This window comes from Chenopodium quinoa, unplaced genomic scaffold (assembly GCF_001683475.1).
Source record: "Chenopodium quinoa cultivar QQ74 unplaced genomic scaffold, ASM168347v1, whole genome shotgun sequence".
Lineage (NCBI taxonomy): Eukaryota > Viridiplantae > Streptophyta > Magnoliopsida > Caryophyllales > Amaranthaceae > Chenopodium > Chenopodium quinoa.
In genome coordinates this window covers 1,519,421-1,530,808 of record NW_018745080.1, presented here as the reverse complement: position 1 = coordinate 1,530,808, position 11,388 = coordinate 1,519,421, and the positions used below count along the sequence as shown (strand labels likewise).

Sequence of the window (11,388 nt, the reverse complement as noted above, 5' to 3'; positions counted from 1 at the left end):
ATTCATTTTAACCCTATTTCTTGATCATTAAGTACGTGATATTTAGGCATCGTTTCAGAGTTCCGAACCTATTTAGGGTTTTATTATTTATTAATCGGGCTTAATTAATAAATAACGAAATGGATTAAAAAGGGTTTGAGCTACACTGTGAGTTGGACAATGTTCGAATAAATGTTTGGACTGATTTGTTGACTGATGTGTATGACTAAACATGGATTTTAAGCACTCCCAAGATTAAATACTCAACCCGACCAATAATGACGGAGAAAGGTTGTTCATCATCGGGTTTAGTTTTTGGGTTTTTGGGAGACATTTTTAGGTGTCTACACCTCTAAAAAAAATTAAATTTACCTCCCAATGCATTTGGGCTGCTAGTGAATGGTTTTACTCCTCAAAAGATCATGCAACTAGAATAGAGCCCAACCTGGATCCCCCCTTCCTTCCTTCCTTAAGATTAATGTTGATGCATCCTTTGTCAACCACTCCAAAGAAACTGGCTGTGTAAGAGTTTGTAGAGATGAGAAGGGCCAATGGAAAGGTGGTTTTCAATGGAAGGGTTATTCTACTTCACCCAAGGATGCTGAATTACAGGGCATCTTGTTAGCAGTGGGTTGGATTCATGCAAAAGAGTGGCGTAAGTGTTGTGTGGAATCGGACAACAAATACCTAGTGGAAGATATAAATGACAGCAACTCTACCTATACGCTAACACCAAAATTGAATATTTGCAGGCTGGAGTTGCAGGAACTACTTGAGGTGAAGCTATACTATGGGAAAAGAGGGAAAAACAAGGTGGCTGACATCCTGGCGAAAGATACAATAGGAAATTTAAATATTTTGAACCAGATTTGTAATATAGTAGATCTTCCTCCTACTATATGTATTTATGCTTTGGAGAATGACTTAGTAATGGTAGCACGGGATGAAAATCCCCAGGATGTAATTTTGGGCTATCCTATGGGAAGCCAACCAAACTATGTTAACTCTTTGCGTATGAATTAATTCCCTCTTTTACCTCGGAAAAAAAAAATAATTTGTTTCACGATAGACATGAATACATATGCATTTAAATTATAAATTGTGTTATACTATGAATGAATAACAGGGGAAAAGGGAGAAAAAAAAAAAAAAAACAAGAAATTTTTACTATAATCTAATGATGCTTATTTTTTTCTAAGCAAGACTGTAACAGCGTGGTTCTGAGCAGGTTGAGCATGATCCAAATGTTGGAATGCATAATATATGAGTTTATCATATAAAGGGGTGACTATGTCTTCTCCAAAATGACGCGATACTAATGATTCGGAGAATGCTCTAATGAAGTTCGAAATGATTTGAGCTCGTTCCCATTTGTCTTCAACTTCAGGTGCTATATCAAGTACCATTGTCCTTGAAATTTCAAATTCAAATGACCCTTCCTTTTTCACTATGCTTTCAAGTTCCTCTGTGTTTGCGAAATAGCAAGGGAAATCGAAATTGTCGAGCATTTCTTCATTAATCAATCCCTGAAAAACATTCACGGTTAGCTATCAATTGTAGCCCTAATATAGCAAATTGAATATTTAATAGAAATTTGGTTTAGGTACGTAGTACTAACTTCTAAGGGTTAAGTTGAATATCTTTTAGTTATCGATGCATTAAAAATACTAGTTGATGTACGATTTTGTCTAAACTAATAAATTTATTATTTTAGAAAAAATATTGAATGTTTATATTTAACCCTAAAGGTATGGCATACTGACATTAAAAACAAAAAAGAAAAATGATAGTAGCGGATGGAGTGTAAGACCTCGGAAACAAGGCAAGTAAGAGCCTTAATAAAGATTTTGAACTCAAATGATGTCCAAGTGAACGAGTCTGAAGAACATGGTCGACCTCGAAGGGTCAAGAGCATAGACCCGTTGGTTACCACTTCTTTCGAGCGGCATTTGAGGAACTGGATGAAGTCTTGCTCAAATTGATCCCGATAAGCTATAGCAACTGGTCTAGAACTTGTTTCGGATATATAAATGTTCCTCTTGTTTATTGACATGCCCTGCTCATCATAAAGTCCTGGTGGTGCCTGTAATATACATAGCACAAAGTCATGAAAACGCTTGTTAATTACCAAAAAATCATAATAAGTTTAAATTTTAATTGTAAAAGTTTTTCCATCAAAAAAATCAAGAAATTTTGATAGAAAAATAATGAGATGGTTTATGTCATGTTAGAAGATGGTGTTAGTTAAACTCTGTTTTATTGTTATATAATATTTTCACATGAAATACATAAGACTCATAATATTTTATTTTTTTGGTGTTTAGAGAGTCATAAGGGCGAGGTGAGAATCGATCTCAGGATCTCTTGGAACCGGGAGGGAGACTCGTAAATTGATAGGCTTAACTTGTCAAATTTAAGATATATGATATTATATTACACATGATTACAATTTAGGTATATTCTAAGAAAAGAAAATTAAGTAAAACAATCTAAGAAAACGAACCTTAGACAACCAGTGAAGAGTGTAATTTGCATGAACAAAATGCAAAGTGTTGCAAGGAAAAAGTACGTCATAATAGGAACCAGGTACACCCATCACGAAGCACAAGGGCACGCCATCATCTTTTCTTTTTAATACCTTCAAACTGAGCAAATCTTTGAACAATAAGTTGAAATCATTTGAGGGAAGGTCATTCATGTACATTTGAAGTTTAGACACTTGATGATGAGTTTCATTATTGAGCTTCAATTCCTTGCACTTCCTTTGCACAACTTCCATCACTAATGATATTAGAGTCAAAGGAGCTGGGCCTACGCCACATCCTAAATCAGCTATATTAAGACCTTTAGATAAGCCAATTTGCTCTGAAATTAGAGATTGAATTGTGCTCTCTAATATATCTTGGTTCATTGACAACGCTTCCCTCTGTTGCAATAATTGAATATGATTATCATTTGAATGATATTGAATCGAAGCTATTCAAGTATGTGATTTTAAATGAACAAACAAAATACCAGTCACTCAGTTCTATTTCCATCATAAAATTCGTTTTAAAAAATTCTTTAAAATATATAGACATGGCACACCCATCAAGAAGCATGGCTGATTCTGTTTGAGCTTATTTGCATCAAGATTCATTATTTGAGCTTGAGTATTGTATGCTGTTTATATCCATTTATAATATCTCTTATTTAAACTGTTTATTTACATCAAGATTCATTATTTGAGCTTGAGCAATAATGCCCCGTGTTATTCGTTATTATATGCTCTTTATTGTCCACTCTTAATCATTATTAGATTTCGTGAAACGATTCATGTAATATTGCGTGACGTAGATTAGTGGATGAATCTTTGATAATCAAGTATGAGGTTGTGGATTCAAACCTTGCAAGTTGCATCAGTCATGTTTATATCTTATTTCCATATAAATAATAAAATTATTATTAAAAAATAAGAAAATTTGTCAAAAATCACCTTTTAAATTCTTATTATTATTAAAAACCACATTAAACAAAATGTTGTAAAAAATCATCACATTTAAACTTTATGTTGTAATTCACCACCTGTTGCATGCAGGAAAATGAGCTTCAACCATTAACAATTCAATTGTCATCATTTGCTCGGTTGTTGATGACAAATTACAGCAAAAATTCTAAATTATGTGGTTTTTACAACAATTCATTTAAAAAAAGGTAGTTTTTCACACACAAAAAAAGGGTTTAAAATGTTTCAAAAAAAGGAGGGGGGGGGGGGGGTTTATAAGGTGATTTCTCATAAAATTTCTACAAAAATACATTATTATTTCAAATTTAATTCCAAGTATAAAGTAAATTTATAATAATCTATCAAAATGTGTTCCCAATAAAGTCAGTATCTTGAATTGATAATCAAAGACTTATTCACTTAGTCGTCCACGTTAATTTACATTCATGTTCTTTTTTCTAAACAGGATAATTATGAAGAAAATGTCAATTAAGAATGAAAAACGAAGTGTACGTAATAACTTGAAATACCACCCAGAAACAAAACTAATTTATGGAGTACTTAATTGTGTGCATTAAAGCTTTCTGTTTATGTATGGGCGATATCTCAAGTTATTATTTCCTGTTTATGTAGCATCTTACTCAACGTACAGTTGTTAGAACATTATTTCATGTCATATAATGTGATCTACGTTACGTTTAATTTTCTTGCTTGTGTAAGTTGTTTTTATTGCTTTGGTATATATTGATTGTTTGTGAAACATTTCACATGTTATACAACTATATATATACGTAGTATATTTCATTAAATTCACGAGCCATTGTGGCAGCCACATATACGTATACAATTCAACCTTGAAAGCTCACCTAGGAAGACTGGTTTACACACTAAAGTTTGTCAATTTTGATCATATTTGTAACGATTAATGTCTTATTGTTGATAATAACATGAGTGTAGCGCAAACCAATAAACCCAATCCAATAGACAGGATGTAGATCACTAGATGATTCAACAAACCTATTGATAACAAAACCTCTAGGAATTAAGATAAGATTTTTACCAAGTGAATGAGTCAAGCTTTGATTGATAACAAACCAAAAGAGTTGGTCTAAATATTATTCCATGGATTTAAATATGAATCAAAATTAATTAATGATATACCAAGTTTACTGATGTTTATGCTTTAATATTTTCAATAGAAATTTACTGATGTTTATGCTTAAATTTAATTTGTTCATTAAAAACAAACAACAATATGAAAATTATAAACAATAACAAGATTGTATAACGAATCATGGGTACCATATAATAATGTGCTAGTTTACTAAAAGACCTAAACTTTTATTTCAAGTTAAACAATATATAATCAAATTAAGATTAGTAACATTAATTAATTGGAGAAAAATCAAGATTAAATTGTAATGAGTTACCTGAACAGAAGAATTTTTAGCATAACTGAGCTCCCCATCACCTGTAGTCATGTGGAAAAACTCCTCCATTCTCATTTGCTTTTAATTTCTAGCTTTCTTTTAATTAAGTGCTCTTCTTTTTTTCTTTCCTTTCTTTTAATTAATATTGGCCAAAACCCTCTTCTATAAATAGAAGTTCATTTGATGGAACGAGCCATTTTAAACAACCTATTCACACCGTGTTGTCTACTTGTCTTTTTTAATTGTTAGAAAATTTTATTGTTTATTTGTGTTGTATTAACAACGTTGCAAATTAAATGGGCTGGTCGTCAGATTATATCATGTGCGGAGTGCCAAATGAGGATCTTAATTGTCGGCAATTTTTGGTTCGTTGAATATATTCCAGCTCATGGAAAATCAAGTGGTTTACGCTATTTCTGGGTGATTTTTTTTTTTTTTTTTTAAGGCAATGAATTAAAAAAGAACTCTGATTAAACCTTAATCCTTGATGATATTTAATTTAGTCAATATAAGAAAATAAAACACATACATTGCACACGTGAAAGTATGAGACCTCGTTTGATTCATATATACTTCGTATATTGATACATTTATAGTATTTTAAACTTTAAAGTGTAAATTGTACAAAGAATGAAATAAGACTAACAAGTAACATATAAACAAGAAGGGAGTAGTCCATAGATACGTTAATCAAAAATTTGTAAAAAATTATGAAGCAAATTTCCTAGGATAAATTATTTTCAATGTACTTATATATTTTTTCTATAGCAAAAATGTTATTTTGTTGAGCAGAATAAGAGTCTCCCATGAGAAATTCTACTTACTTAATTAAGTAGTAGGGTGGGCCTAATACCTATTTTAACAACTTTCTTTTGTAGAAAGTATGTAACTTCGTAAAAAGTAGGACTTCTTATGATTTTGCTAACCAAATAATTCTATAACGATATTTCATTTAAACTAACAAGCACCACTAAATAGGCCGAGAATATAATATTAGTATTTGTAAAAAAAAAAAAAAAAAAAAAAAAAAAAAAAGTTATTTTATGTCGTTAACCACCAATTATGGCAGCTGGGCATACATATTGTACACGACAATATGACATTCGATTTACAAAATCTTGAAAGCTCACCAATGAAGACTAAAACTTGTGCATTCGATCAATTTAGAAGGCCACCAAACTAGAGATCATACAAAGGATCGATAAGGATGTACATTATCCAAATAATGTATTTTCCGCCTACCTTAATTTGAAATATACTACATGTGCTTGTTGATTTTCTTTATCTGTATGAAAGCAGAAAAATTATTATTAATTATTAATTTTATAGTTTTATCATTTATGTGAAACACATTCTTGACGATCAATTGGTTGAATTCTTAAGATCCTTTCAACATAAATAGAAGTTTGGTTATTACCATCCATGTCCTAATGTCCTACTCCGTATTATAGTGTAGACTTGTCCACATTATTGCATGCTTATCATATACTTCGTATTCTACTTTTATACCAGAAATAAAAGCAAAGTTATGGTCCTGAATTCCTAATTATTGTATGTTAGTTTGAGGTTAAAAGGGAATTATTATTGTTAAATTGGTCTAACTCATAGGTCTTATCATAGTACGACCATGCTTAATTCATCTTAGTTTCACTTATCATGTTATTGAATAATTACGATAATCTTTATTTTTCATTGTTAATGTTACTCCGTAAATGAATTTCGAATCAATGGATTAATCTTAGTACAGAGTATATAAAATCAAACAGAATAATAAATCTATGAGCACATGCCAACAAAAAATAGCTAGGCCTAACATACATCATATTGTATATATGGCCCAATTCAAGTTTGATATGCTCGTGTTTTTCTCAATCATCGTCAATTCAGAATTGACAATTTACAGACTTCAGCAAATGATGCAGTATATACGGACGTTGAGGTGTAATAATGTTTAGCCAAATGAAGGAAATAAAAAGGAATTATTATCAGAGAAGCTTTGCTTAAGCATAAATATAGCAATACATAGGCAATTCGCGGATTTTGTGAAGCCCATACGATCAGGAATTGAGGGGAGAGATGAGGAAAATAAAAGCACTCGTATGAAGAGAAGAGGGTAGAGCAAAATCATACGCAAATAAGAAAATGTTGTAATAAATACGAGTAGTATTCTATCATTCCTTTTTGGTTGTTATGCTTTTCTCTGACAAAAACATTTTAAACATGACCATCAAGTAGGAATGGAGAGAGTAAGAACATAGATCAGTCATTTTATGATCCAGTCATTTGCCTCAGTAGTAAGAACTAAGGAGGGATGCGAATTCACCATTGTTGTGGCTTCACAATAGAGTTCACGTATTAACGTATGGTGATTGCAATGAGCATAATCAAGTGATTATATACATGATCAAGTGTACTGTTTGGATTACAATGACAGTGAGCTCATTACACAGAGCCAATTAGGTTGATTAGAGACATTAAATTGATGCTACAGCTTCCATAAAGCTAATTACAACCACCCTATCCAATATTAAGAGGAGAAAATAAAGTTAGCTATGTCAGCCAACTAAATTAGAATGCTTTACAGAGGCTGTTAGAAGAATACTGCAGTTGGACTGAGCTGCTGTCGGAGAAGCACAGCCTACTTCTTTTCGGTTCTGAAATCCTAACTTGTGAGATTGCTACTACAAGTACATCCATTAGACCACAGTCATCTTGCTTGTCAGTATCACAAGTCACGAGATGCTTGGTTGTTACAGCCGGATCTAAATTCTCATTTGATGGGCAAGAGCTAGGCAGGAGTTTGTGTGATTCAGGCAACGAGGTTTTGTCTGATTGGTGGGAAGGAGTCACTGATACATTTCTTGAATTAGACTTGATGGAAAGCGATTTTAATGTCCTCTCTGTATAGAACATTATAAATGGATGCCCTGAAAAATACAAATCAAGGAAAACATTGTATTAAAGTACTCTTCCATCCGGAAATTAAAGTATTAACTTATTTGTCAAAAAAAAGTTGTCATACTTCCTAAAGTTCCTATGATAGTTTCTCCCACCCATAATTAGATTAACAAGAACTTTGTTTGTTGAAAAGAGCTTATACATAAGTAATATAAAAAAAACACTTACCAAGAACTTCATCTGCTGAAATCCTTTCTGAAACATCCCTCGTCAACATTTTCTCACCTAAATCTCGTGCAAGTTTGGAAACCGACAGCCATTCGCCAGAGTGGAAATCTAGTTTATTATTCTTGATTGCCTCAAAAACCGTTTCTATTGACTTCCCTTGGAATGGAAGAGAGCCTGTCAAAAGGGCATGAAGGAGAATGCCAGCACTCCAGATATCCACTTTCTCCCGGTAAGCTCCGGAGAGTACTTCAGGTGCAACATAGGCTGGACTTCCAGCTACTCCAGTCAAGCTCTGACCTGTTCACATACACAAAATGAATACAAGCCAAAATTTGTAAAGACTAAAGTACGCATAGCATCCACAACACCTAAAGAATGAAGAAACCATCGCACAGAACCAGAACACTGCAGCTTAGAAACAAGTGACTGTTAAAATATTAATCTAAATATGATCTGAATTACTCTTAAGAAAATATCTAATATAAAATAACTAGAAAAATCATGTAACCAAAGTATCTAGAAAAATCATGTAATCAAAGTATCTAGTATATTCTAGTATCGAATGTATCTAGAAATCAACTAAGGAAAAATCTAGTAGATTGATATCAGACTATCTAAATTAATCAAGAAACATTGTAAAAATTATTGTAAGTTGGTAATGCATGATCACCGACGTAACTACATGATCTAATATGAAGCAATGTAATGAATACAGGATAATCAAGTTCCACTCAAGTATTTTACCATCAACGCCATTTTATCGCATTTCCTCTCCAGATATAAAATAGCCCACTACTACTTCCGCACAACTATTTTCCAGCAGTGACAATTATGTGCTATTCAACGAAAAATATCATACTCATATACTCCATGTCTCGTGAAAAAATATCACATAACAAAATGGACAGATTTTGCATGCAGTGTGAATTTGCAGATGAAACACAAGTTTAAAAAAACCCAGCAAGCATAAAACAAAGGAAAAACAAATAACAATTGGTCAGTTATTTTGGACACTGCACAATGAATGAATCAAACGAATGACAAGTCCACAGGCAATACTTTTTGTAGCAAACATCTGATAAGAGCCTAAGAGAGACTTAAGGAAGCAAAAACCATCTACAGATACTGAACTCCCAAATTGGATACATTAATGACCAATCTACAGCCAGCATTATTATGATTGCATTGCTCCATGCTACTAATTTCTATAGACGTAATCGTATAAAAAATCATGCAAGTATTGTTCACAAAAGCACATTCCAGGGTGCAGGCAACATGAGTTTGTTACTTGCCAAGCACATACTTCAAATCGTACGCAAGCTTACAACATATAACTCTTTTCAATATTCAAGATCGCATTTTCAAATCACACACCTTATTTTTCCTGTAACATTCAATACCAGAAACAACGGGAAAGCACCAGAATGTATCATCCAGATAACAACTAACATACATGATTAATGATATTGAACAGCAGAAGTTTTAAGAGATTTACCACTAGCAACTCTGACAGCCAAGCCAAAATCAGCAAGTTTCATCTTCCCTGAACTTGTAAGCAATATATTCTCCGGCTTTATATCTCTATGCACAACTCCCATCTCATGACAGTACTTGATCACAAGCATCAATTCCTTCAATATATGCGCAGCTCGTTGTTCCGAGCACCTATTCTCCTTCATCTCATCAACCAACCTGCCCCCGGAACACAACTCCATCACAAGATGAAAACAATCAGAATCCTCATACACTGCATTCAACATCACAATCCCAGGATGCCCTGATAAATGCTGCATTATCTCGACTTCCCTATGCACCGTCTCTTCACCTTTCTTCAATGTCTTACACGCATATTCGCGCCCACTCGCCTTACACCTACACAACCAAACCGACCCGAATTTCCCCTGCCCTATAGTCTTGATCATAACATAATCATCCTCAAGCTTATTCTTCCTGCTACCAATTTGTGTAGCAACATCAATACACCCAATCTTCCTCTTCAAACCCCGACTCGGTTCGACATACGACAATCCAATCGAAGGGGGAACAGTCGAAACCCCAACAATTCTATTTCTAACACATGATGATCCATCAAAAACATTATTACTACCCACATCTTCTTTACACTTCTTCTTCAACCTAGAACAATCTTCAAGCGATAAATGTGCCCTAATAATCGACCCTCTATCTTCATTAATCAATTGCAACGGATTAATTGGAGTCTTAATTAGGTTTTCACAATCATCATCAATTCCGCTTCCTTTTCTTTTCTTCTTATTCATCATTATTGTTCGAATTATAACAACAACATTGCCATCAAAATCCAAACTAATATATCGATCGAATTAAGATATACCAATTAATCAACCCTAATTTCGGTAATAACCCAATAATATAAATCGATTTCTAGGGCAAGAAAAGCACAAACCTGCGGATCAATGCGGTGGGAATCAGAAAATTGAGGGTTTGCAGAAACGGAAGATTGAAGAAAAGGGGGAGAAATTTGGTGAGAGATTACGTGAAGATGCGGGGGATCAGACATCAGAGTAAAGTTGCGCGGAGGTTAGATTTGGGAATATGTTTTGGTAGGGAATGTGAAATTTAACCGAAAAAAAGTTGCCAAGAATAAGGATATACGTAGAACAAGGCTACGAGCATATACTTACCAAAAAAGAAAAAAAGCAATACTAAGGCATTGTTAGGCTATGTTCTTTTGAGCTGCTCTGTTCTACTCAGCTCTATTAAAATTTGCTCTGCTCTTCTCTGCTCTACTAAAACCTGCTCTGCTAATTTCTGCTCTGCTTTACCCAAAAGCTCAAAAGAACAAGGCCTTAGTCTGTTAGGCAATTTTTTTTTTTGTTTTTATTAGGCAATATACTCGTTGTTTTTTTTTTTTCGAGGGAAACGCAAAGCTAGTGCATTAATTCATAGACAAAATGTCCGAGAGTACATAAGGAGAGATCTCTGCGGGACAGTGATTCTTCCAGACTTGTTCCACACTAGGCCAAACGACACTAACTTAGCTAGGTGATGAGTTACAAGATTCCCATCCCTTTTTACATGAGACCAAACTAAAGAGTTAAAAGCACTACTCAAAAATAGAATATCTCCTAGCACATTATCTAAATCTGTGAAAAAGACTGCTTCCTTCAAGAGACGGTTCACCAAGACTTGACAATCGGATTCAAGGATAACATCACCATACCCATGTTGCTTCGCAAGCTTAACAGCCAAGAGGAGTGCCTTACCTTCAGCAATGTCAGGTGACCACCAAGCCCAAACTCTCCTAGTTGCTGCAAACAACACCTTTCCTTCAAAATCACAAGCAACGACCCCCATGCCAACCCATCCATCACTGCCAACAACTGCATC

General features: G+C 33.7%; 2 protein-coding genes across 2 annotated transcripts; both read right to left on the bottom strand.

Moving 5' to 3' along the window:
- Nucleotides 1-775: 775 nt before the first annotated feature.
- Nucleotides 776-6,125, bottom strand: LOC110709606 (caffeine synthase 1-like). Its single transcript, XM_021887819.1, has 4 exons — nt 4,894-6,125; nt 2,483-2,905; nt 1,790-2,062; nt 776-1,505 (listed from the first exon to the last, which is right to left on the bottom strand). The coding sequence occupies exons 1-4, from the start codon at nt 4,966-4,968 to the stop codon at nt 1,164-1,166; spliced, it is 1,113 nt and encodes a 370-aa protein (XP_021743511.1). The 5' UTR covers nt 4,969-6,125; the 3' UTR covers nt 776-1,163.
- Nucleotides 6,126-7,259: 1,134 nt separating this feature from the next.
- Nucleotides 7,260-10,655, bottom strand: LOC110709705 (serine/threonine-protein kinase PEPKR2-like). Its single transcript, XM_021887931.1, has 3 exons — nt 9,515-10,655; nt 8,020-8,316; nt 7,260-7,820 (listed from the first exon to the last, which is right to left on the bottom strand). The coding sequence occupies exons 1-3, from the start codon at nt 10,299-10,301 to the stop codon at nt 7,462-7,464; spliced, it is 1,443 nt and encodes a 480-aa protein (XP_021743623.1). The 5' UTR covers nt 10,302-10,655; the 3' UTR covers nt 7,260-7,461.
- Between the last annotated feature and the right edge of the window lie 733 nt (nt 10,656-11,388).

Bases quoted from the DNA above. Each gene is read 5' to 3' on its own strand.
- LOC110709606 (XM_021887819.1), bottom strand. From the start codon at position 4,968: ATGAGAATGGAGGAGTTTTTCCACATGACTACAGGTGATGGGGAGCTC. The intron at 2,906-4,893 runs GTAACTCATTAC...TTATTGCAACAG, and splicing joins CTAAAAATTCTTCTGTTCAG to AGGGAAGCGTTGTCAATGAA. The intron at 2,063-2,482 runs GTTCGTTTTCTT...TGTATATTACAG, and splicing joins CTCTTCACTGGTTGTCTAAG to GCACCACCAGGACTTTATGA.
- LOC110709705 (XM_021887931.1), bottom strand. From the start codon at position 10,301: ATGATGAATAAGAAGAAAAGAAAAGGAAGCGGAATTGATGATGATTGT. The intron at 8,317-9,514 runs GTAAATCTCTTA...GTATGTGAACAG, and splicing joins GGCTGTCAGAGTTGCTAGTG to GTCAGAGCTTGACTGGAGTA. The intron at 7,821-8,019 runs GTAAGTGTTTTT...TGTATTTTTCAG, and splicing joins TTCAGCAGATGAAGTTCTTG to GGCATCCATTTATAATGTTC.